The sequence below is a fragment of the Natator depressus genome, chromosome 7, assembly GCF_965152275.1.
Source record: "Natator depressus isolate rNatDep1 chromosome 7, rNatDep2.hap1, whole genome shotgun sequence".
Taxonomy (NCBI): domain Eukaryota; kingdom Metazoa; phylum Chordata; order Testudines; family Cheloniidae; genus Natator; species Natator depressus.
This window is the reverse complement of record NC_134240.1, coordinates 46,089,388-46,110,535: the sequence shown is the minus strand read 5'-3', so window position 1 is coordinate 46,110,535 and position 21,148 is coordinate 46,089,388. Positions and strand designations below refer to the sequence as shown.

At 53.8% G+C, this 21,148-nt stretch overlaps 1 protein-coding gene across 2 annotated transcripts in view; it reads left to right on the top strand.

Annotated features, from left to right (window-relative positions):
- The window catches only part of PCBP4 (poly(rC) binding protein 4), a 31,590-nt gene that overhangs the window by 6,949 nt on the left and 3,493 nt on the right, over positions 1-21,148 (top strand). Inside the window, exons 2-10 of one of the 2 annotated variants that reach the window (XM_074958313.1) lie at positions 12,264-12,432; positions 14,145-14,168; positions 14,264-14,296; positions 16,610-16,726; positions 17,215-17,346; positions 18,435-18,563; positions 19,227-19,301; positions 19,777-19,821; positions 20,629-20,704. In XM_074958313.1, coding sequence (XP_074814414.1) covers positions 12,322-12,432; positions 14,145-14,168; positions 14,264-14,296; positions 16,610-16,726; positions 17,215-17,346; positions 18,435-18,563; positions 19,227-19,301; positions 19,777-19,821; positions 20,629-20,704 — 742 coding nt within the window. In that variant the 5' untranslated portion in view covers positions 12,264-12,321. The remainder of the gene's footprint in view (positions 1-12,263; positions 12,433-14,144; positions 14,169-14,263; positions 14,297-16,609; positions 16,727-17,214; positions 17,347-18,434; positions 18,564-19,226; positions 19,302-19,776; positions 19,822-20,628; positions 20,705-21,148) is intronic. The other variant, XM_074958314.1, reaches the window with a different exon arrangement.

Sequence of the window (21,148 nt, the reverse complement as noted above, 5' to 3'; positions counted from 1 at the left end):
CCTGTCCGAACCCTGGTTGGCTCTAGGGGCGTGGAATGGCTGTAGACACAATTCAGGAAGGCAAGATGACCTCACCCTCTCCAGCAGCCACGCCAACCAACCCTGGACTGCCCGGGGCTCTGTAAGCAGGGAGCTGTTCAGAACCGCTAGGCCCTGGCAGGAATGCATTGCGGGGCTAGGCTCTCAGTTGCTTTTCATCGGCCTCACCCCATCAAAGCTGGTGCAGCTCCACTGAGAATCCGGCCCCTGGAGTGCTGCCCAGGAAGGGAGCTGAAGGAGAGACCCCCTTAGCACCCCACATGATCGCTGCAACATGCAAGAGACCTGTCCCCTTTCCCAGCCTGCTTTATCATCCTCTTCAACAAAGCTTGGCATGCCGTCTCCTGAGCTGGAGTCCAAATAAACCCCCCCATTACCCGAGACCCTTTGATGGGATAGCTGCCGCCTGGGACAGCTGGTCGAGATCAGAGAAGCGGCTTGACCATGTCTGCATTTACTCAGCTGTTGCCTTCTCGCTGGGTAAACTAGCATTTTGTGCCCAGTTTTCTTTAGGATTCGTAGAACGGAATCCAGGGGCTTAACTATTTTGACCCTGGATATTAAACCACCCAAAGTCCCCTCCCCCTTCGCCATCCCCCTCCCCAAGTACAGCCGTGTCAGGGCGGTTCAGAGCAGCGGGACCCAGGTGCGGGCTGGATCGAGCACCCCAGCTGGCATGTGAGTTTGCATTCCCTGAATGCTTCCCCTGAACTTGGCGAGGACATCACAGATTATTGGCAGTGGTGGTGCCGAGTGCGGGGAAGGGGTGGGGGGCTCGGTAAAAGTTGCTCAGAGGGTAACGTGGGCTTACACGTGGGTGCGGGGGGGCAAACAAATGCACACGGAAGACCAGGAATGGGCCCTTGAAAAAAAGCCGACCTCTTGGAGAATCAGTCTCCCCAGAAGGGAGACCAGAGCAGGAGGGCTACAAGGACAGATCTGTCATATGCAAAGGCAAAGCAAAATACAGCAGGCCAGAGACTAGGGGCCTTCTGAGCCACAATCAGTGGACAGCATGGGAGATAAAGTGGGCGCTGCTGTAACTATGCCCCACCTACAAGTCCAAGCCCCATCCATAAACCCAAGATATAGTTATAAACCCCAATCTTGCCCACAAGCTAAAACCCAAGACGCGCCCACACTCTCAGCCCCATCCACACACCCAAACCTCACTATTACAAGCCACGCCTACAATTCAAAACCCCACCCACAAGCCAGAACCCTGCCCCCAGTCCCACACCCTGCCAGTCCCAAAACATGCCCATACTCCCAAACCCCACCTACAATCTAGCACCAGATGCTTCTGGCCCAGTGATCAACAGGAACAGTTCACCATACCCAGAGTTGTCGGAATCGTTCCGGGCTACCGTCTCACTGGGATGGGCAGCACAGAACTTGGGTGCAAGGCTGGCTGGCTGCAAGCACAGGCTTGGGTCACATTTGGGAAGCCCCAGCCAGTACAGTACATCTGACCCTGGCTATGCAAACATCTCACCAAGGAAAAGGCAAGATTAGCTGGTGTCCTTTAACAAGGCCAGGGCTGTGTGTTGCTCAGCTGTATTTATTATAGGCATTTCAATAGCACCCATCACCTTAGTGTCTGGGCACTTTTAACATTTAACTCTTTAAATGACAAACAACATTTCCCAAATATAGGGAGCAAAGCCCCACCTTGATCTTGCAACATATACAAGGCAGCAATTTTGCCATCAGCCTGAATGCAAGGGGTGTGGGCAGGAGCTGGTGCTTACAGAAACCTAGGCACGGTTGCAGCACTCCCTGGACACAGGGAGCTGGATTAGAGCCAGGTCCTAGATATCTGGGCCTGGCACTCTGGGAGAGCCCAGAGCAGCGAGAAACCCAGGGCCTGTTCAGGGAGTGGTGGAAGGGGAAGATCAAAGAGCCTGAGAAGGAACAGAAGGAAGAATCCATTTGAACAGGGACAGGGAGCAAGAGCTCAGAGCCTTGGGAGCATGTGGCCGAGGAGAAGGGGAACGAGGGAGGGGGAACTGATGTGTTCGGGGAAGCCCACAATTTTGGTGGACCCAATCCTGTTTAGTTTTTAACCACCCCTGCCTCTGCCACTGCGCTGCCCTCATCCAGGAACATGCCACCGACATCAGCACAGGAGACATCCAGCAGCCTGTGTATGCCAGCAACGTAGGTGGGTGCCACCCCGACGCTCCTCACCCAGGGGGAGTAACACCTGCAGACTGCTGGGGAGCGCTCCAGCATTGCATTCCCCCAGCTTGTACCCAGAGCGCTGGGCTGCACTGCACACCACTGCCTCTGGGATGCATCTCGCATAGCTGGACTAGTTAACAACCAAGTAGATAAGGACAAATAAATCAGTGGCTCTTCCACTGGCCTGCTGGGTGACCCTGGCCAGTTCCCTGCCCCATGCCTCAGCTTCTCCATCTGTAAAACAGGGGATAATGATACTGACCCCCTCGGTGAAGCGCTTGGAGACCTACTGATGGAAAGAGCTGTATAAGAGTGAGGCATCATCATCAAGGGAGGGCCAGAACTAGGCACCTTCACACAGACAGCAACGTCCCAGAGATAAGAAATATGATGATGTGCTGTGGGAGTGCCAGGCAATGCCAGGGCCTGAGTGCGTTAGCTGGTCATTGAGCCCTTGGGAAAGACCGATCCTTGTCATGTTCATTACCTTGCTGCTCCGAAGAGTAGAGATGGCCGAGCACAGGGAGGGTGAGGGTTAGGGGTGGGCTGATAGGACATGGGGCGGTCACCCAGGTTCTAGTGAAGGTACCAGTGCAGAGTCTAAAGGGCAGATTGTCCCTACCCCTATTCAGGGACTTAATGGAGATCCTGGTACGAGCTAGGGCAGCCCTCAGGGTTGTGCCTCTGATCAATGGGGCTTTGCAGGGCATAGGATGGCTGGGGTGCGGGTCTAACCTTTACTACCCTTCCTTCTTCTGGCCTGCCCCTTGCCTCTGCTCTGTGCATGTCTTGTGCCAAGGCTCTTGCAGAAGAGACGGAGAACTGGCACAGCCAGCTGTGCACCGGGCGTAGGAGCGTCCCACTCTGGCAGTACTCTTTAGGGAGCTGTGTGGCAGCTCACAGCATCTAAAGTAAATCTCCACTCAGGCCCTCCAGCTGCAACAGACCCTGCTTCCGGAAACTCTGCCAGCCCCGGACTCAGCCCGGATCCACCAGAACCTTTGGCCGAGACTCCAGTCCCATCTGGATTGCTCTCGATCACACTCCCATACGCCAGCCTCGTCCCTGCGCATGCATATCTGGCAACCCAGAGCCCACGACCAGCTGTCCCTGCATGCCCAGCTGGATTCATGTTCATCTCGCTAGGACATGGGGCTGGCCAGGAGTGAGAGGTAGTGGCGCGTGCATTGGGTTTGCGGAATGGGGCTACTGAGGCAATATTATCCATACCTGTTACAGTCCCCTTCTTCCCGCACCTCAGCTTACCTCTCTGTGGGCGCACAGACCCGAGTGCTGTCATTTCACACAATGCGACCCAGTTAAACCTCAGGGCTATTGTAAACCCTGCCCGGTAGGGGGGAATAGTTCCCAGTCAGCTTCAGAAAGATGGCCGTGCAGTTTCTTAGGGCAGGTCCACACTACAAACTTACAGCAGTGCCTGGCACAGAGGCCCTAAGCCGACGGGAGAGAGCTCTCCCGTCAGCTTACTAACTCCACCTCTGCAAGACGCAGTCGCTAAGCCGGTGGGAGAAGCTCTCCTGCCAACATAGCGCTGTCGACAGGGGAGTTCAGGTCGGTATACATGCATCGCCCAGGGGTGTGGATTTTTCACTCTCCTGAGTGCCGTAGTTATACAGCAGTCAGTACGCAGCGTAGACCAGACCTTAGAGAGACAAGGGGGGTGAGGGAATCTCTTTTATTGGACCCATTTCTGTTAAGGATGTTTCGAGCTACTCAGAGCTCTTCTTCAGGCCGGAGTTCTGTGCTGTATCTGCACAGAGCTCTGTGTAAGCTCAGAAGCGTGTCTCTCACCAACAACAGCTGGTCCAATAAAAGACATTACCTCACCCACCTCGCCTCTCTGTTGTAGCCTGTTGTCCCAGGATATCAACGCTGCAAACATTCAGTTTCCACAGCTCCCATTCGCCAGGAACCATGACCAATGGGAACTGGGGGGGCCACACATGTGGATGGGGCAGCACGCAGAGCTGCCTGACCGCACCTCCATGTAGGAGCCGGGGTGGGGGGGGGGGGAACATGCCACTGCTTCCGGGAGCTGCTTGAGGTAAGCGCTGCCTGGAGCCTCCATCCCTGATCCCCTCCTGCGCCCCAACCCCCTGCCCCAGCCCTGATCTCCCTCCTGCCCTCCAAACCCCTCAGTCCCAGCCTGGAGCACCCTCCTGCACCCCCAATCCCTCATCCCCAGCCCCACTCCAGAGCCCATACCCCCAGCCAGAGCTCTCACCCACCCCCGCACTCCAACCCCCTGCCCCAGCCCAGAGCCACCTCCTGCAGCCTGAACTCCTCATTTTTGGCCCTACCCCAGATCCCGCACCCCCAGCTGGAGCCCACACCCCCTCCCGCACTCCAACCCCCAATTTTGTGAGCATTCATGGCCTGCCATACAATTTCCATACCCAGATGTGACCCTTGGGCCAAAAGGTTTGCCTACCCCTGCCTTAACTCCTTATTTATACCTTTCCCCCATCCCCCACTGTGCTCTGATTGGCTGAGCTCTCAGAAGTGACTGGGTGTGGCCAGCCAGGTGGCTTGCCCACAATGAAAACTTCCTCTACAGCTTCAGAGTAGCAGCCGTGTTAGTCAGTATCCGCAAAAAGAAAAGGAGTACTTGTGGCACCTTAGAGACTAATTCAAATAAATTTGTTAGTCTCTAAGGTGCCACAAGTCCTCCTTTTCTTTCTACAGCTTCAGAAACAGTTACTGAGCATGTCTGGTAATGACCACGCTCTACTTCAGTGTGTTTCTAGGCCCCCTGGTGCTGAGTTGCCCTGCTCAGATGGGCAGATACAGAGTACACCAGTTGCAATCCACATCCTCTCCCCATGGCTCCTCTCCTGTGCCTTAAGCCAAACAAAGTCAAATGCTGCAGTGTGCAGCAGGCAGGCTACACTTGCTGATATGATGCCGGTCTCAGTGTGGAAGTGGGAAAGCATGTGCATGATTGGGTTGCTTGGGCCCAATAGTCAAAAGTACAGACCTGCTCCAGCTTCCATCAGGTGGAGGGCTTAGTGTTCAGCACTTCTGAAAATCAAGGCCCGTGCTATTCTGGTGCACGTGGCTAGAGGGCATGTGGCTGGTGGATGTCTTAGCTGGCGATTCCCTGGATTTGTGGTTGTGGTGGAGAGACTTGCTTTAACTGGGAGTAAACGGAGTATTTTGTTGCGGGGAACGCCCACCCGTATGCTCTCCCAGGTCCTGGGTGTGCAGCAGCTGTCTGATTGGCTATCCCTGACCCTGGAGCTGGGTTGGCAGCACGGGATAGGAAAATGGCCAGGCAGGTTACAGCCCTGCACAAACTGAAGTTCTTAAACAACAGCTGCTGTGCTCAGACACACAGGGTGCAAGGTGCAGTCTGCGGGAAATCAACGTGTGTCCAGTGTCAAAGGGACACGCTGGCAATTGAGCATTGGTGGCACAAAAACAACCATCAGTTGCTGTGTCCCAGCACTCCAGGAGCCTGTCATTAATATGCTTGGGTGGACGGGGAAGGTACAGAGCTAGCAGTTTTCCTGAACACATCCAACTTTGCCTGAGGTCTGCTTGGGAGTAACTAGACACCCCTCTCATGTCCTGTAAGAGCTGGCTTGGATTGCTCAAGGGCTGTCTTTATTTTGGGTGTTTCACTGTTTGGTCACGGATACAAAAGGGATCAACCCAAAAGGGATCAATCCCAGCATATGAGATAAAATCAACCCATTTTATCTCATATGCTCATTTCGTAAGGCATCTTTTAGACACGCTGTAGTCCAGCCTACGCTGCATGGTCTGTCATGCTGTGTAGTCATTCACTGCCCTGCACGGGGCTCCGCATTCTGTGCCGCATCTGTGTTGGCCCAGATTAAGAGTGGGGAGGGAAAAGTGGCTGTGTAGCTCCTAGATTCTGGGGCTAGCCAGTGTAAGGTAGAGCAGCCTCAGGCTGCTCTAACTTATGTGCAGCTGTCAACAGCCCTAAAGGGCCGACAAAAATAGCTGGAGTGCAGAGGCGAGCCAGCCACACCACCTCTGACAGTAAGGGGGAACTCCCAGGTAGTCAGATAAGCCAAGGTAAGGGGGATCCAGAAGCTGCCTGGCATGGTGAGTGCAAAATGGGTGCAAAATACCATATGAGCCCAAGGATAAATTTACCCAGGTGTAAATGTCTGCTCAAGGCAGCAGAGACTCAGGCACACAGAACTAAAGGGATATTGTCAAAACCAGGGAGCGGTCCCAAATGTAGGTTTACTTATAAGGGCCTGGGTGGAAGGGAGTTCAATCAAAATCTGATGGCACTTTAAATGTTTTCAACAGTTCCTGGCAAGGCTGGTAATCCTCGACCAGACCCTCAGCAGCTGTAAATTGACACACTAGCTCTATTGACCACAAAGGAACGATGCTGATTTATACCAGCTGAGGCGCTGGCCCCCGAAGGACAGCACTGTGAGATCATAGGGTAGAGAGCAGGTCTTTGGCTGCACTGGGGCTCCAGTCCTGCTCCTTCAATCACAATCACAATCCTGCTAGTGCTGAGAATCAGGAAGTGACACTGATCGGATGAAACTAACCAACAGTGGGTCAGCCTCCCCATTGAAATGGAAAACGAGATCTATGGAGAAAAGCACATTGGCGGATCTAAAGCCGTCCCACCTCAGTCGCCTGAGCAGTTGCTAGTCACAGGTCAAGCCATCTTTTAGCAATATCGGGGTGTTCCCCTTTAACTGAGACAGCCCAGTCACCAGCCCCTGTACCACTCCTAGCACCGCCAACCGACAAAGACCTCGTGTATGGAGGTGTCTAGATCGCTGGTGAGAATGAGCAGCTTTGGGATGTGCCCTGCAGTGTCTATTTCTTTACTAAGGCAGTGAGGGGGAGGAAAATGATTCTTCTGGGTTACCTCAGAGGTTCGCCACACAATCAGAACCAGAAAATGACCCCAAAGGAGGGTTTACTGAAAGCAAAGCTGAACACTGCTCTAAGCACCAATGGCTTGGTCTGCGAGGAAATCTCACACCACGCTCAGGAGAAGCTCTGATGTAGCCCACAGATAGATCCTGTTTATAAGGATATATAATTCACCACAGGTAACCCATCATTGGAATGCAGGACCCAGTGAGAGACAGTCCCTGCCCTGAAGACTAAAAAGGCAAGACAGACAAAAGGTTGGAGGATTATTACTCCCATTTTACAGATGGGGAACTGAGGCACAGGAGGCCTCAATTCAGCAAAGCATTAAAGCACAGATGTACGTCCCTGAAGTTGGGACTTGAGAACATGCTTAAAGTTTAGCACATGCTCACGTGTTTTTGCTGAATCGGGGCCAAAGAGAGTAAGGGATTTGCCCGAGATCACACAGAAAGGCTGTGACGGATTTTAAGAATTAAACCCAGATCTCCTGAGTCCCAGTCTCAAGCCGTAACACAAGACCATCCTTCCGTACTATGGCACAGCTGGCCTTTTATTTTAGATTAAGGAAAAACAAAACAAAAAACCCCAAGAAAGAACAAAAGTAAAGTCTCCAGGCGTGGGAGGGGGCAGGGGAAGAGGTGAGAGGTCTTCTCTGTAACATTCAGCATTAACTCTGCCTTGCAAAGTGACACTGGCAAGCAGGCAGGCTCCTCAGACATTAAAGCTACAGAGTATAGAACGCAAAACCATAACAGATACACAGCATGTGCCACAATCACCCAAACATTGCAGCTCTGATGGTGTTAAATCCTGCTGCCCTCCAACAGACCCTGCATAAAACAGGCTTTGCACACGGGGAGCGAGGGGCTGGAATTCTGCTCCTTAAGCCAACAGCAAGGCAAGGAGCACATGTGCGTGTACACGTGTCTCTCACACACAGGATTTGGAGCCAGCAGATCCTCCTTTATGGCCAGCGTCACACCCCCTCCCTTACACACCAGCTCCCGTAATGCACCTCCGAGCAGCATCTCTCCTTAGCCTCCCCATGCAGCAGAGCTGCGATTGTTCCCTGGCATTTCAGACTTTCCATGACTGCACAGTGGGGGCAGGAACTGGCCTGATAGGTTTGGTGAAACCTTTAGCAGCAGCCAGTAAATTCCCCTGCAGGTGACTCACGATCCCAACGCTGGCTTTAATAGTGTTCCTTGTTTCCATGCTCTCTCTTTAGCCCCTTTATTAGCAAACCTCTGAGACAATCAGCCTGTTAGTTTGGTGTCCCCACCGCACTCTGGCCATGCAAAGCCTCAGTCACTGCTCCTGCAAAGCTGCCAATGTTCTCTTGCCATCCACTATCTTGGATGCTTTCTTGGGGACCCCCACAGGCCAGCCCCACTATTTGCTGGGTCAAGGCAAAATCAGCGGTAGGACCATGCATGTCGCCTTGCTGACAGCGCTGACGAGCCGGATGGCTCCCAGGGAGTGATGCCGGATTCCCAGGTAGGACAGCGGAGGCGACAGGGATCTGAGTCCCGGGAAGCTAAGGGAGGGGTTACAGAGGGACTGGAGCCAGCACAGAGGGCGCAAACAGCCTGCAGTGAAGCAAGGATAACTCTGATGAGTCGAGGTGGTGAACTGCAGCCCTGCTGGGAGAAGGCCTCTGACACCACAAGGGAAGCTGAACCCAGCCATAATGTAGCTGGGGGCCTTTGGCTTAGTCAACCCATAATTTAAGGGATTGCCCTTTCCCATCCACCCATCCATTTCCCCCCCCATTCCCCTCCCGCCGCCTTCCTCACCTAAGTGATGTCACTCGGATCCCCTACAGCTCAGACACACCCACACAGAAACCCTCTCCCCTGGAGCATCCTCCCGCCACCAGCACAGTGCAGGGCACGGCCCAACCTCTCCTTACCGGAACGGTGATTTTGCGAAGGCTGGACGGTGCTCACCCAGCCTGATAGATGTAGTCACTCCCACGGACCTGCATGCGCTCCTGCCAGCCACAGCCGCAAAGGCCAGGGCAGTAACGCCCAGAGAAAGGTATCAGTAGATTGACCGATCCAACGCTCCATCCCGTCTGGTGTCCTGACTGCACCAGAGGCCGATAGCTGATGCTTCGGAGGAAGGTGAGCAGAACGCCATACTCCGTCTCTCCTCCTCAGCGATAGCATCTCTCCTGGCAGGGAGATGTGCTAATCCACCCGCTGATTGTCCATGGGGGTGGAGGGGGAATCCTGCCAGGCCCCTGCAACAGGCCAACAGCTTATGCCCTTGAAGAGGAGGCTGGATTCCCCTTCCATCCTTCCCTTCGCCATCATAGCTACCCACCACTGCTGGCGCTGTGCAGAACGTGAGCCAGCCCCTGCTTATCTGTGAAAGGGGCAACACTCCCACCCAGGACCATGTGTGTTCTAGGGCCCGGGGTTCTGGTACATTGGTTTCCCAGTGCAGACAGAACCCAGCAGACCTAGGGAGAGACCCAGACCCAATCCCCCTGACGGATGCAGGCCCCATCGTCCATTTTGGCCATGCTCCACTTAGCACAGGAGGGAAGGGGAGAGGCAGAGAAGGCTTTAAGCCACCGTCCCAGATCCTTGGCCCAGCCCCTCGTGCAAGTCAGAGCAGCAGGAAGATTTCCTGGTTTTAAATCGATTGTCTCAGGGCTGCTCTAACTTACAGTTGGCTGCAACAGCCCCTGCCACTCCTCTGCCCCTGGCTCCATCCCCTATCCCCAGATCAGCTGCCTTTGCTACCCCTTTATGCCCCCAGGACTGCACCAGGGCACCACACTGGGGAAACAGATCGGGGGTGGGGGCGCGGAGAGCGAGGGGGCAGCATACAAACCAGATTCCAAAACAAACTTTGCAGCTGTCTGAGCCTCCCACCTCTGCATAGGCTGGACTAAAACCCAGGTTCCAAAAACCCCAGCACTCCCACTCATTTCCCCAGTGTGATATTGGCACAACTTCCGTCAGCAGCGTCTCCTCACGGCAGCCCCCTCGAACTCACCCCCTTCCCCAGCTCACAGACCCGCCTCCCCCTAGACTCATGCCAGCCCCTTTGCTCGGCTAATCCCTGGGGATCTGCTCTCCCCACATCACTGGATGAGCGTAGTGCTGGGGAAGGGTCTGGACTGCCAGGCCTGGAGACCAAAGTCCTCTAGCCACAGCTCAGGTTCAGGACAGGCCTTGGCCACATGCTTGCCCCACCCCAGTGGGTGGAAAGCACTGTCCGGACCAATTACTCAGCTTAACTAATTGAAAGCTCTAATAAGAACATTTCAGCACAACATCGCACCAGCTTACTCAAGCATAACGCCTAAGTGAAGGAGACGGAGCAGGAGCCTAATGCCCAGTCTTGGGACACAGGGAGCCTGCTTCTGTCAGCGTTAGCTCTATGCCGGCCCTTGGTTTGGCTCCTGTGTTGCTCCATCCCCCTCCCCACTTTGTTGAACCCACCTTGTCTCATGACATCACCCGGGGCAGGTTATTAAACAACCTCCGCTCTAAACAGTCTAGTCGAGCGTTTCATACACGCTAACCCACAAGCTTTTTAACTGATACATTTTTACTTCTGCTAACACTCTTCACTGGTACCTCCTTAGTGATCTTTCTTTAACTACTGCTACCCTCCTCCTTCCTCGGTCTAGCGGGCTTTTCATTGTGTTCTGTTGCTTCTTACAACAGCGGTCTTATTCTCACTTATGTGCTTCTTGGGCCTTGGAGTTACTGGCTAGTTTTGGTCTGACAGTATCCATCTTCCCTAGTGTGTCTCACTGGGGAGATCTGCACCTGGCTCATAAATCACGCGTTTGTCTGGGTTGCTTTGCCCTGTTAGCTACGCAGCCCAAGAATCTGCCGTAGAGCCGGCGCAGACCATCGTTCTGATTTTTACAACCTTTACCATTGTTTTAGCAACATTTGAAAAGCCATGTCAACAAGCCACCAGCAGAAAGCAGGAAAAGTCCCTTTGACATTTTCTTATAACCCAACTAAATATACAACAGCTGCCTCTCTACCGTTCTTTAATATACATTAGCTCACACAGTTTGTTACACAGCTGTTTGCACCGTCTGGGGTCAGAGCATTGGCCCGGCCCCATGTGTAACATGACGCTCCTCGCTGGTTCGTCAAGCAGCAGGGATCAAACCTGAGACCAGCTGGTTCGACATGCAGGAGCCTCTAAAAGACACATCTGGGTTAGCCCCGGCAGTCAAGGCCTCCTCAGCCTCTATCTGTGGCTCAGCGACCGTGAGATGGAGACAGAGCGCCACGTGGAGTGGGTGTGGCCCATCAAATCCTTGGTCTCTCTGCCGAGTGGGCCCCATAGTGCCAGCCATGCCCATTGCTTTTGAGAGCTGGACGTTTGTTGCCTAGGATCAGGGCCAATGCCACCAACTCAGCACACGCCTGCCACACCGGAGGGTAGCAACTGTTGGCCACCCCACTGCTGTGATGCAGGCTCTGTTCAGTATTCCAGTCCTGGTCATTATTATAAATCACTTACCCAGGGCCATCCCCTTGCACAGGCGCACAGAGAGAGAGAGAGGACAGGCTCTACCATGAGCGATCTCAGATGTTCCAGACACAGGGTGACAACTCAGCGAAGGGAGGGTGTGGGGAATTCTTAGGAAGGATGGGATCCCCATAGAAAGGATCCCTAAAAGAAGGGGATTAAGGGGGAGGGTTGGAGGAAGAGGTTGTTCCTTTAAGGGCTGAGTTTCCCAGACAGAGTCTGAACAGGGCAATCACTGAACACCGCAGAGAGAAGGCGCTGGGCAGACAAGCAGAGGAGTCACCTCGACCCCTCTGCCATCCCTGCTATATCTTGCCAAATGCCTAATGCCCTGGCTCAGTCACGTGGCCTTTAAGGCTCAGGGCCGTGTGCGGGTTCAGTGCTAAGTGCAGCCCAGCTGCCATATTTGCTCGCATGCTTTGTCCTAGCATCTATCTCATGGCTCTGCAGGGCACTCTGGGAGAGCTGGGGTGAAGCCACAGGGTGCCCAGCCAGCCTGGGCTTTGCTGCAATACTGACCGTGAGCCTCCTGCAGAGCAGGGTTACAACGGTAGTGTGGGTAAGCAAGCGGCCAAGGACCACGCAGGGGCTTGCTGAACCCAATGATGTTCCTCTCTCTGCAGATTTAGCTGCTTGGCTCCCTACTAGCCCCCGGGTGCTGGTTTGCCCAGAAGCTGGTTCATGCATTCCTATACCATGGCATCGCCAGACAGGATGAGCGGCTCAGATACCGGCCTGGAGGAGCCGGAGCTCAACATTACTCTCACACTCCGGATGCTCATGCACGGGAAGGTAAGTGTGCCCCTCTGGCTGGGATTCCCTCCAGGTTCTCCTGGGAAAGCAACATTAGGAGTTCTACCCTGGGGCAGAGGGGTCCTTCAGGCTGCGATCCCTGGGGCTGGCCCAGAGGAGCGGCATGGGCGATTGGGGTCTGCATTGGGCTCAGACAGACAGCTGGTGTTGAATTTGCAGGGCTCACATTTCGTTTTGCTTTCCCAAAACTAATCCCATTTAACAACAATCAAAGCCTGACCCTGGGACGTCTGTGCTCCAGCAGAGGTCCATTTTAGAGTAGAACCACAAAACATTCATCGGAATGTCAGTCTGAGATCACGTTTTGTAGCAAAACTGTAGAAACGTCAAGTTTCAGTTCAACAAAGGATTCATTTGATCAGGCTTTGGAAAAAAGCAAAACTCAAGGCAGGGCAGTTGCCCAGGGAAAAAAGCAAGGATTTGCTGGGAACTTTTGAGAGGGCAAATTACTATTTTTGCACATGGCTGTGTAACAGGGAGCCATTACAAGTGCACCAAAATCTAACCTGGGCTACAACCACCATCTACCTACCTAAACGATGCAGACAGAGAGCTAGATAGTTAGATTTAAAAACAAACAAACAAAAAACCCACTAGCTGAATTTAAGTTAAAGGGACACTGTCAACTTGTTTTTTTATATTACTTTTTTTTAAAGTTCATGTTTTCGATAGCATGTCTTGAATTTTCTGTTTTTAATCCATTTTTAAAATACACGAGAGTTTTCTGGTCCCCTGCTGATGCTTGTATGGATCTTCTAAGAGAACCACAAAATTTCTTTGCCGTTCCACCCGGGACACATCTCTGCCTGCAGCCTTTTCAGTGTCAGCTCTGCAGCTACTGTTCCTGGCAAAGCCCCTCTTAAGGGACTGGTGTAGCACGGGCCTCTGAACTTGCCCAGAGACACGCACGTGATTGAGCTCATTGTGCTAGGGCAGGAGTTCTCACAACAGATTTTTTGGTGGCCACAGAGTTCAGCCACCAACTCTTGCTGGTGCCCCACTGACACGTTTTCCTAAAATACTTCATTAACTTTAGGAAAAACAAACACATGTGCTCACCTACAGGTCCAAATCATTGTCATTTATTGATGTAGGGTTTTTTGTTGTTGTTTTTGTGCAGACTTAATCGTAAAACTAGTGCTGTGAAAAGTGATATTTGTCTGTTGGTTAATATCACTTTTCCCAGCACACTTAGTAGCTAGCTGAGAGGCTGGGATAAGTGATATGAACAAACATACAAGTATCACTTATCCCAGCCTCTTAGCTAGCTAGTAAGTCTGCTGGGAAAAGTGATACTTGCAGGTTTGTTAATATCACTTTTCTCGGCAAGCCAGCACTGCCCAGGAGGCTGTGGTGGCCCCTGGTGGCCGCATTTGAAAACCAGTGTAGGGCCTGGGACAAAGCCCAAGTGAGCATCAGCCCAGCAGCGAAATGCTCCGCAGCCAAAGAACAAGAGACTAAACAAAACAAGAGACGGCATTTTGCCCTGGTGCTAATGTCTGTCCCAGTGACCTTCAGGTTTGCTTGCAGCAGTGCCTGCCGATGGCAATGAGAGTCAAGGGGGTCCCTCCACCTGCAGTTCCAGAACAAGCCCTGCTGCCTCTAAGGGGCACGCCTAGTCCCTAGGGCGGGTACCCTGTGTGCTAATCTCCTCCTAACTGGGCTGCTCGTCTCTTGTTGTGTTTCCGCAGGAGGTTGGCAGCATCATCGGCAAGGTAAGAAGCAGGTGTTCCCCACAGCCTGGGCATTTCTTTGGAGTCTCGCGGAATCTGTGGGAATCTAATCGCCCTCCCTGTTCTTATTCCCGCAGAAAGGCGAGACCGTTAAGAGGATACGGGAACAAGTAAGTGGTGGGGGATAGAGGCGCCTCTCGCACTCCTGGCTCTCTCACGGGGCCAGGCTGTGTCCTGTGCAACTGACCAAAGCTGCCTCTGGCTCATGAGTACACTTCAAACCTCCCTCCTCCTCCTCCTATAACCCCCACACCACATTGGCCCTGCAGCCCCAAAAACCTGGCAACACAGTGATGCCTATGCCCAGGCTTAATCAGCTACAGAATTGACTGGAAGATGCCTTCCCCTCCACATACACAGGGCACACACTCCCAGAGGGTGAGCCTTCTGCCTAGCACCAGAGCACTCAGCCCCAGGTGACTCAGGGAAGGCAAAAGCGGAGCCTCAAATGTATGGTTAAGGATGGTGCCACCAGGTGGCGCCATTATACATAGCCTTCCAGGTTCTCTTCCTTAGCGGGCGAGCAAGTTTTGACTCTTAGGGAGATGTGATAGTTTAGGGTTTTGAAAGGTTTTGTGCAGAGGCAGCTTTAGGAGAGAGGACACTGCATGAGTGGCAGACGAGTATGTGCTCTGCCTTGGGCTCTGACTGGAGTCAATTCTCAAGGCAGAGTTGCTCCCTGGGAACCAGGCATTGGTGTTGGGATGAAATTCTTGGAAGCAGAGATTTCCCTGCATGCTGTCTGACCATCCTGGTTCAGGACTGGTGTAAATAAAACAAGTTACACTTAGCATATACCCAGACTCCACATCACTGAATTCTCCACTAGAAGCCGACCTGCAAGGCCCCAGACCTCTGCTACTGCTCAGCACAAGGGCGTCACTGGTGTCAGAACAGGACACTGGTGTCAGATGAAGAGGCAAGAATATATTGCACCTTGCCAAGTTAGGGAAATAAAAATAAAGGAACTAAGAGGGAAGAACAAATAGCCACAATCTCAGCAACAAATAAGAAAAGTTTGAAATATATCAGAAGCAGGAAGCCTACAAAAAACCCTCAGTGAGTCGCTGGACCACCACGGGCAAAGGGAGCAATTAAGAATGATGAGAAGATTGCAGAGAAACGAAATTATTTCTTTGCATCAGTCTTCAGCACAAAGGAGGGTGAGGAAATACCTTTCATGGGCCTACTCGTTTCTGGTGAGAAAGATAAGGTACTATCAGCGACTGAGGTGTCTAAAGAATCGATGCGGGAACAGATGGATACATCAAAGAGCAGCAAGTCACCTGGCCCAGATGGTAGGTACCCAAGAGTTCTGATGGGATTTAAGAACGAAGTTGCTGAGTGGCTAGCAAATATGTGAAATTTTTCATTCAAATCTACTATACCAGAGGTCCTGCTGGGATTCTGAGAACCAGGGCAGGGAGCTTTGCTTTGGTACCAGGTAAATTGGCTGAAATGTGAACCAGAAATTTAATTTAAAGCACCTCCATGATCATGCTATGCTGAGTGTAACCAAAGACACCCCTTTAATCTACTGGTATTGGCTGAGCAGGTCATGTGAATAAAGGAGAACTGGCTGATATAGTTTATTTGGACTTTCAAATGGCCTTTGACAAGAGGCTATTAAGGAAATAAACATGGCTTTGGGTGAGAGATAAAATACTGTCATGGCTCAGAACTCGAGGGAGAGAACAGAGTAAGAATAATCAGCCAACATTCATCTTGACAAGACATTAACAGCAGGGGTCCCCATGGTTCTTCACTAGGATCTGTGTTGTTTATTATATTTTTCAATGATCTGGAAAAGGCGGGGTGAGCAAAGTTTGCAGATGACACCAAATTATTTAGATTACAACTGGAAGAAACTGAGGAACTTGAGACCTAACCACGCAAGGGAAACCAGGCAACATGATTGCCAATACTCAATTTCACTGCAAATGCAAAGTAATGTAAATTGGAGGGATTAATCTGAAATATCCATTAGTTATGATGAATGAATGAATGAATGATTATTATTATTGTGGCAAAGCCTAGGAGCTCCAGCACCCAGGTAGTACCTCATGGATGGGGACCACATTGTGCCAGGCTCTGTACAAAGACCGATCAAAAAGATGCTTCCAGTCCAAACACATGTGGGAGGCTTCTAAATAAACTGTCAGGAAAAAGACCTGGATGGCTCAGTGAAAACATCCACTCAATGTGCAACAGGGGTGCCTAAGGAATGGGCTGGAGGATAATACAGAAATTATTGTACAACTCAAAGGAAAGCCCTTAATTGGAACACTGTGTTCAACCTGTGTCACCCCATCTCAACCAGGATGCAGCAGAAAGAGAGGGCTGGCAGAGACGGACATGATTAGAGGCTTTGCCAGATAGCCCTATGAAGAGTTCTCACCCTGAGGTCTGGTTTGCTTTCTCAGAGCAGCGCCCGGATCACCATCTCTGAGGGATCTTGTCCCGAGCGGATCACCACCATCACAGGATCCACGGATGCCGTCTTCAGAGCCGTCTCCATGATCGCCTTCAAACTGGAGGAGGTATGGTACCCCCAACCCCTGGGCCTGTATTCACCTTGCACTGCACCAGTCCGCTGAGGATGAAGGGCCAAAGAAGGGGGTGATTTGGAGGGCCCCCAAGAGATACAACAGAACATGCCAACCCTTTTAAACTGAAATCCATGGCTCCTCCTCAACCCAGAGCATCTCCGCTCTCCAGAGGGGTCAGATTCTGGTCTCTCGGGGATCTGTTACTCAGGCTGATTGTATGGGGACTGCTCCATGCAGAACTGATGTATACGGAGCCAGCCATTTGCCTGGGCTTGTATTTACACAGATCTAACCTGAACACTGAAGATGGTCTCCACGGAGCAGCACGGCCTCGTCGCTCTGGGAGGGGGAATAGGGACACCCTCGCTCTGCGCTGCCCCTGCCCCTCAACAGGCTCCACTGAGAGCACCAAGCCATGGCCTTTGGCCCCAGGCTGGTGATATTCATTCTATTCCAATGCTGTACCTCTCTCATTTCAGGACCTGGGGACGGGAGCCACCAACGGAGGAGCTGTGTCCAAACCGCCAGTGACACTGCGGCTGGTCATCCCGGCCAGCCAGTGCGGTTCTCTCATTGGCAAAGCTGGTGCCAAAATCAAGGAGATCCGGGAGGTAAGGGCTGGGGGCACTTTGCAAAACCGGTTTGCTTCTGCCTAGTGAGGCTGTTTGTTTACTTTCTGTACATCTCTCCCCTGGAGGGATGGAACCAGGCTGGTCAGTTTTGCTTCCTGTTTCTCATGCTACAGTGTCCAGCTGTTGTGGTTCCTAGTTTGGTGCACAGCAGAGTCTGTGAAATGATCCCCGAGCCCCTTCCTTTAAAGAGAAAGCCTGAATGTCTGTCCTAGACGCTCTGTGTAACCTGCGGGGCAGTCTGGGTGACAGCTCCTGCCCACTGTGACCAAGCCACAGAGGATGTGAGTTTGTTTCAGGCCCAGCTAGGGAAGTGGGGCTCTATTGCTCACTGTAGTCACTCACGCTTTTAGGGTACGTCTACACTGGTGCTGGAGGTTTCAGACCAGATCCTATTCAGGGTAGCTAGCCCCTTGCATGCACGGGCGAGCCTGCTCAAGCCAGCAATTGCCCCTCCAAGTCCCTTGTAGACTTACCCTCGGCTCTCGAGGTCCCTGGTTCAATTCCCAGCTGTCACGCTAGCTACTGGCTCTTTAAAAATGTGAAGCTGACCCATTCGTGGGGAAGCCCCATGAAATCTCCAGTCCTTGGACTGAGGTAGATGTGCCTGTGATGCGCATGGCTCCAATCACAGGACAGGGGCAGGGAAAGCAGCGCCCTTGATGGGGGTGCTGCTGCTGCGGGAGACAGCATTACCCTGCCCCCGCCTCAGCCCCAAACAAACCCTCTTGCTAAGCACCTGGTTGGGCTGTTAGAGCCAGCAGGGTGTTGCTGGTCAGTTGGGGCGAGCATAGGAATGCCCCAGCAGCGGAGGAGGGGCAGGTCATGCCAGTGCAAGGAGGTTGGATGCAGCAAGCTCAGCGGTGATAACGCCTTTGGTGGCCATGCAAAAGGTGTAGCCCACATTGGCCACGTGGCTGCCTTCCTGATTCCAGTGGGTGTGCAGGGTGCGGGGAGCCCGCCACCCAGGCGGTACCAACGCTAGCTGCCCATCCCATGCTGTTCCAGGGAACGGGGGCAGCCGCTTAGTGCACACACAGCCATTGCCAAGGGGGCGTCTCTCCTTGCAGACCACGGGAGCGCAGGTCCAGGTGGCAGGAGACCTGCTGCCCAATTCCACGGAGCGGGCGGTCACAGTCTCGGGCGTGCCAGACGCCATCATCCAGTGCGTGCGGCAGATCTGCGCCGTCATCCTGGAGGTACCCGTGTCGGGCTCGGGGGGACTAGACAAATGGACTTGGCCCTCTGCCCCAATGCTGGAGAGTGGGAGGCAGGATCCAGGGGGCTGGTTTCCTGGCAGCCTCCTTCCCTGTGCTTCGTGGCTGAGCCGTTGCTGAAAGTTTGCCCTCTGGGAGGATGTTGTGGTAGTTGCTGTGCAATATCTTAGCTTTGCCACCTCCCAGCAATGCCACTCCCCACTGCACCCATGCCTACCGTCTGCCAGGGCAAGGCTGGGTCAGAGCCAAGACGTTCTGGGGTGGTTTTAATGTCCTGCCAGCCGAGGCTGGGGGAGATGCGACAGCCCAGCCCCCGGTGTAGCTGTCCCTTGAAAGGCAGGTCACCTTGCTTTGTAGCCTCTCTTTCCCCCGTTACCACCCTGATGCCATGAGATGATGTGGCCCTAGCTGCCACTGAACACAAGGCCTTGGGCACACATCACACCATGCCAACGCATGAGCCAGCCAGCCTCTTGCCCTCCACCGACTTCAGTGCCACTGGCCGTTTCCCAGCCCAAGGGCAGGGCCCCCACAGTGGGCAAGGCTATGGCACGTAGCCAGCTGCCAGGCTGGGCATGGGGGTGGGAAAAGGGGTTGTCTCCCTGGAAGACCGTGCTGATTTCTCCTCTGCTTTCCCCTCTTCAGTCGCCACCAAAAGGGGCCACCATTCCCTACCATCCCTGCCTCTCCCTGGGGACGGCTCTCCTCTCGGCCAGCCAGGTAAGGGGGCAGCTGGAAGGATGGGGAAAATTCATGGGAAGAATCCCGGGGTGTGCAGCATGGCCTCCCCTACCCCAGCCCAGAAACCCCCAGGAGGTGTTGGAGGAACTTCCCAAGCAAAAACGCCTCAGATTCCCTCAGCTCTGCACCAAGGAGTTCCCCCCACACCCAGCCCCCAGGCGAGCTCCTTCCTCTATTCCTGTTTATTATTAAGGAGGCGACACATTACCTGAAGCTCTGCCCTTCTCAGACGTCTCTCCTCGCGAGCCCTCTGCAGTGTTAGTTATGAGGGGGCTCCTGATCTCACCGGCCTTTAGACGGGGCTGAGGCTGGCTAGCAAGGAACGCCCTGGTTTGGGGGCTGGAGGAGGAAGAACGTTCTCATACCCCACTGTTAGCGGCCACAGAACAACTCCTGGTGCTCCCATCCTGGCCGGCCGCCTCGCTGATGTTCCTCCGCTTTCCTTCGTCCCCAGGGCTTTTCCATGCAAGGCCAGTACAGCGGGGGGCCTCAAGCCGAGGTGAGTCCGGCTTTGCCACCTCGGCACGGCGGGGCTCAATCTCGGCTCCGCAGTGCCAGGAGATCCCAAGGGACCCGTCTCTTCCCATATGCCCTTGAACTGAGCTGCAGCATTGTCCTATTGCATGGCAGCAGAGAGGGCGGCCAGAGCCGGCCTTTGCAAGGCCCTGCTGAGTGTGGATGCACCACACCCTTGTCAGGGAGGAAATATAACCTGGGAGATGCAAGCCTCCTCACCCCACCCCTGGCCATCAGTGCAACAAATCCAGCCCTGGTGTGCTGGTCCCACTTACCCCAGGGGCAAATTTGACCCTTTGTGTGTCCCTCCATTTCCCTTGTCTTCCCAGCACGGCTCTCTCATCTCTGGGGCATGTTTCCATGTCGAGTCTCCATGCCTGTCCTCCCCCATAACTTCCTTCCTCAGGTCGGGCCCACGCAGCAGACACACCGCACGGAAGCCCCTTGCTCCCAGAGCCACCCTGCAGGGAAATGTCCGTGTCCTCCTCTCCATGCAGCCACCTTCACCTGCAATGAGCCAGGGGCCTGCTGCTTCTGCTGCCAGCTGTGCTAGGCCCGCCCACCACTGGGCGCACGTCTCCGTGGGCCGGCAGCTCAGGGCCAGCCCGCATTGGCATGGCCAAGCTGGCTGGTGGAACCTCGTGCAGCCTTGTCCTGGAAGGTTCTGCTGTCCCATCCACCCACTGTGGGTCTGACCAACTGGCGGCCAAAGGGCTGGATGGTGGGTGACCTGGCTACTTTTTAAACGTAGCTTTTGCATTTATTCCCCTAATTTCTTCCCCGGGGGCAGGTGACGAAATTGCAGCAACTCTCCGGGCATCCCGTTGCCTTCACCTCTCTGGGCCAGGCACCCTCCCTGGTCCCAGGTAAGGAAATCAGCCCCCCCCCCGCCTTCCCAGCAGGTGATCTTCTCCTGGAGGGCACGCACAGCATCAAAATCCTCTGTGAGCTAATGGGGGCATCTGCTCTGCCCACCTCCAGGGGGTGGCATTGACGAACACGGGCTATGCCAGACCCAGGCAGGCAGAGGGGCCCAATTCTACAGTACCAAATAGATGTCATGAAACAAAGTCTGTTTGTCAAAGCCCCAGACCTGCAGTGGCTCAGCACCTCCCAGCATGGGGAGATCTGGGGCCATGTCGCCAGAGGATGGCGGGGGTTGGGTGTGCTGGGAGAGGGCCCATAGCTGCTGCCCTCTCAGCTGACCACAGCTTGCTGCTCACAAGACAGCTGGAGGGAGGAGGGGGCCAGCCAGCAGTCCAGAGCCCTGCAGGGAAACCCTCCAATTCCACTAGACTCTCCCTAAGGCC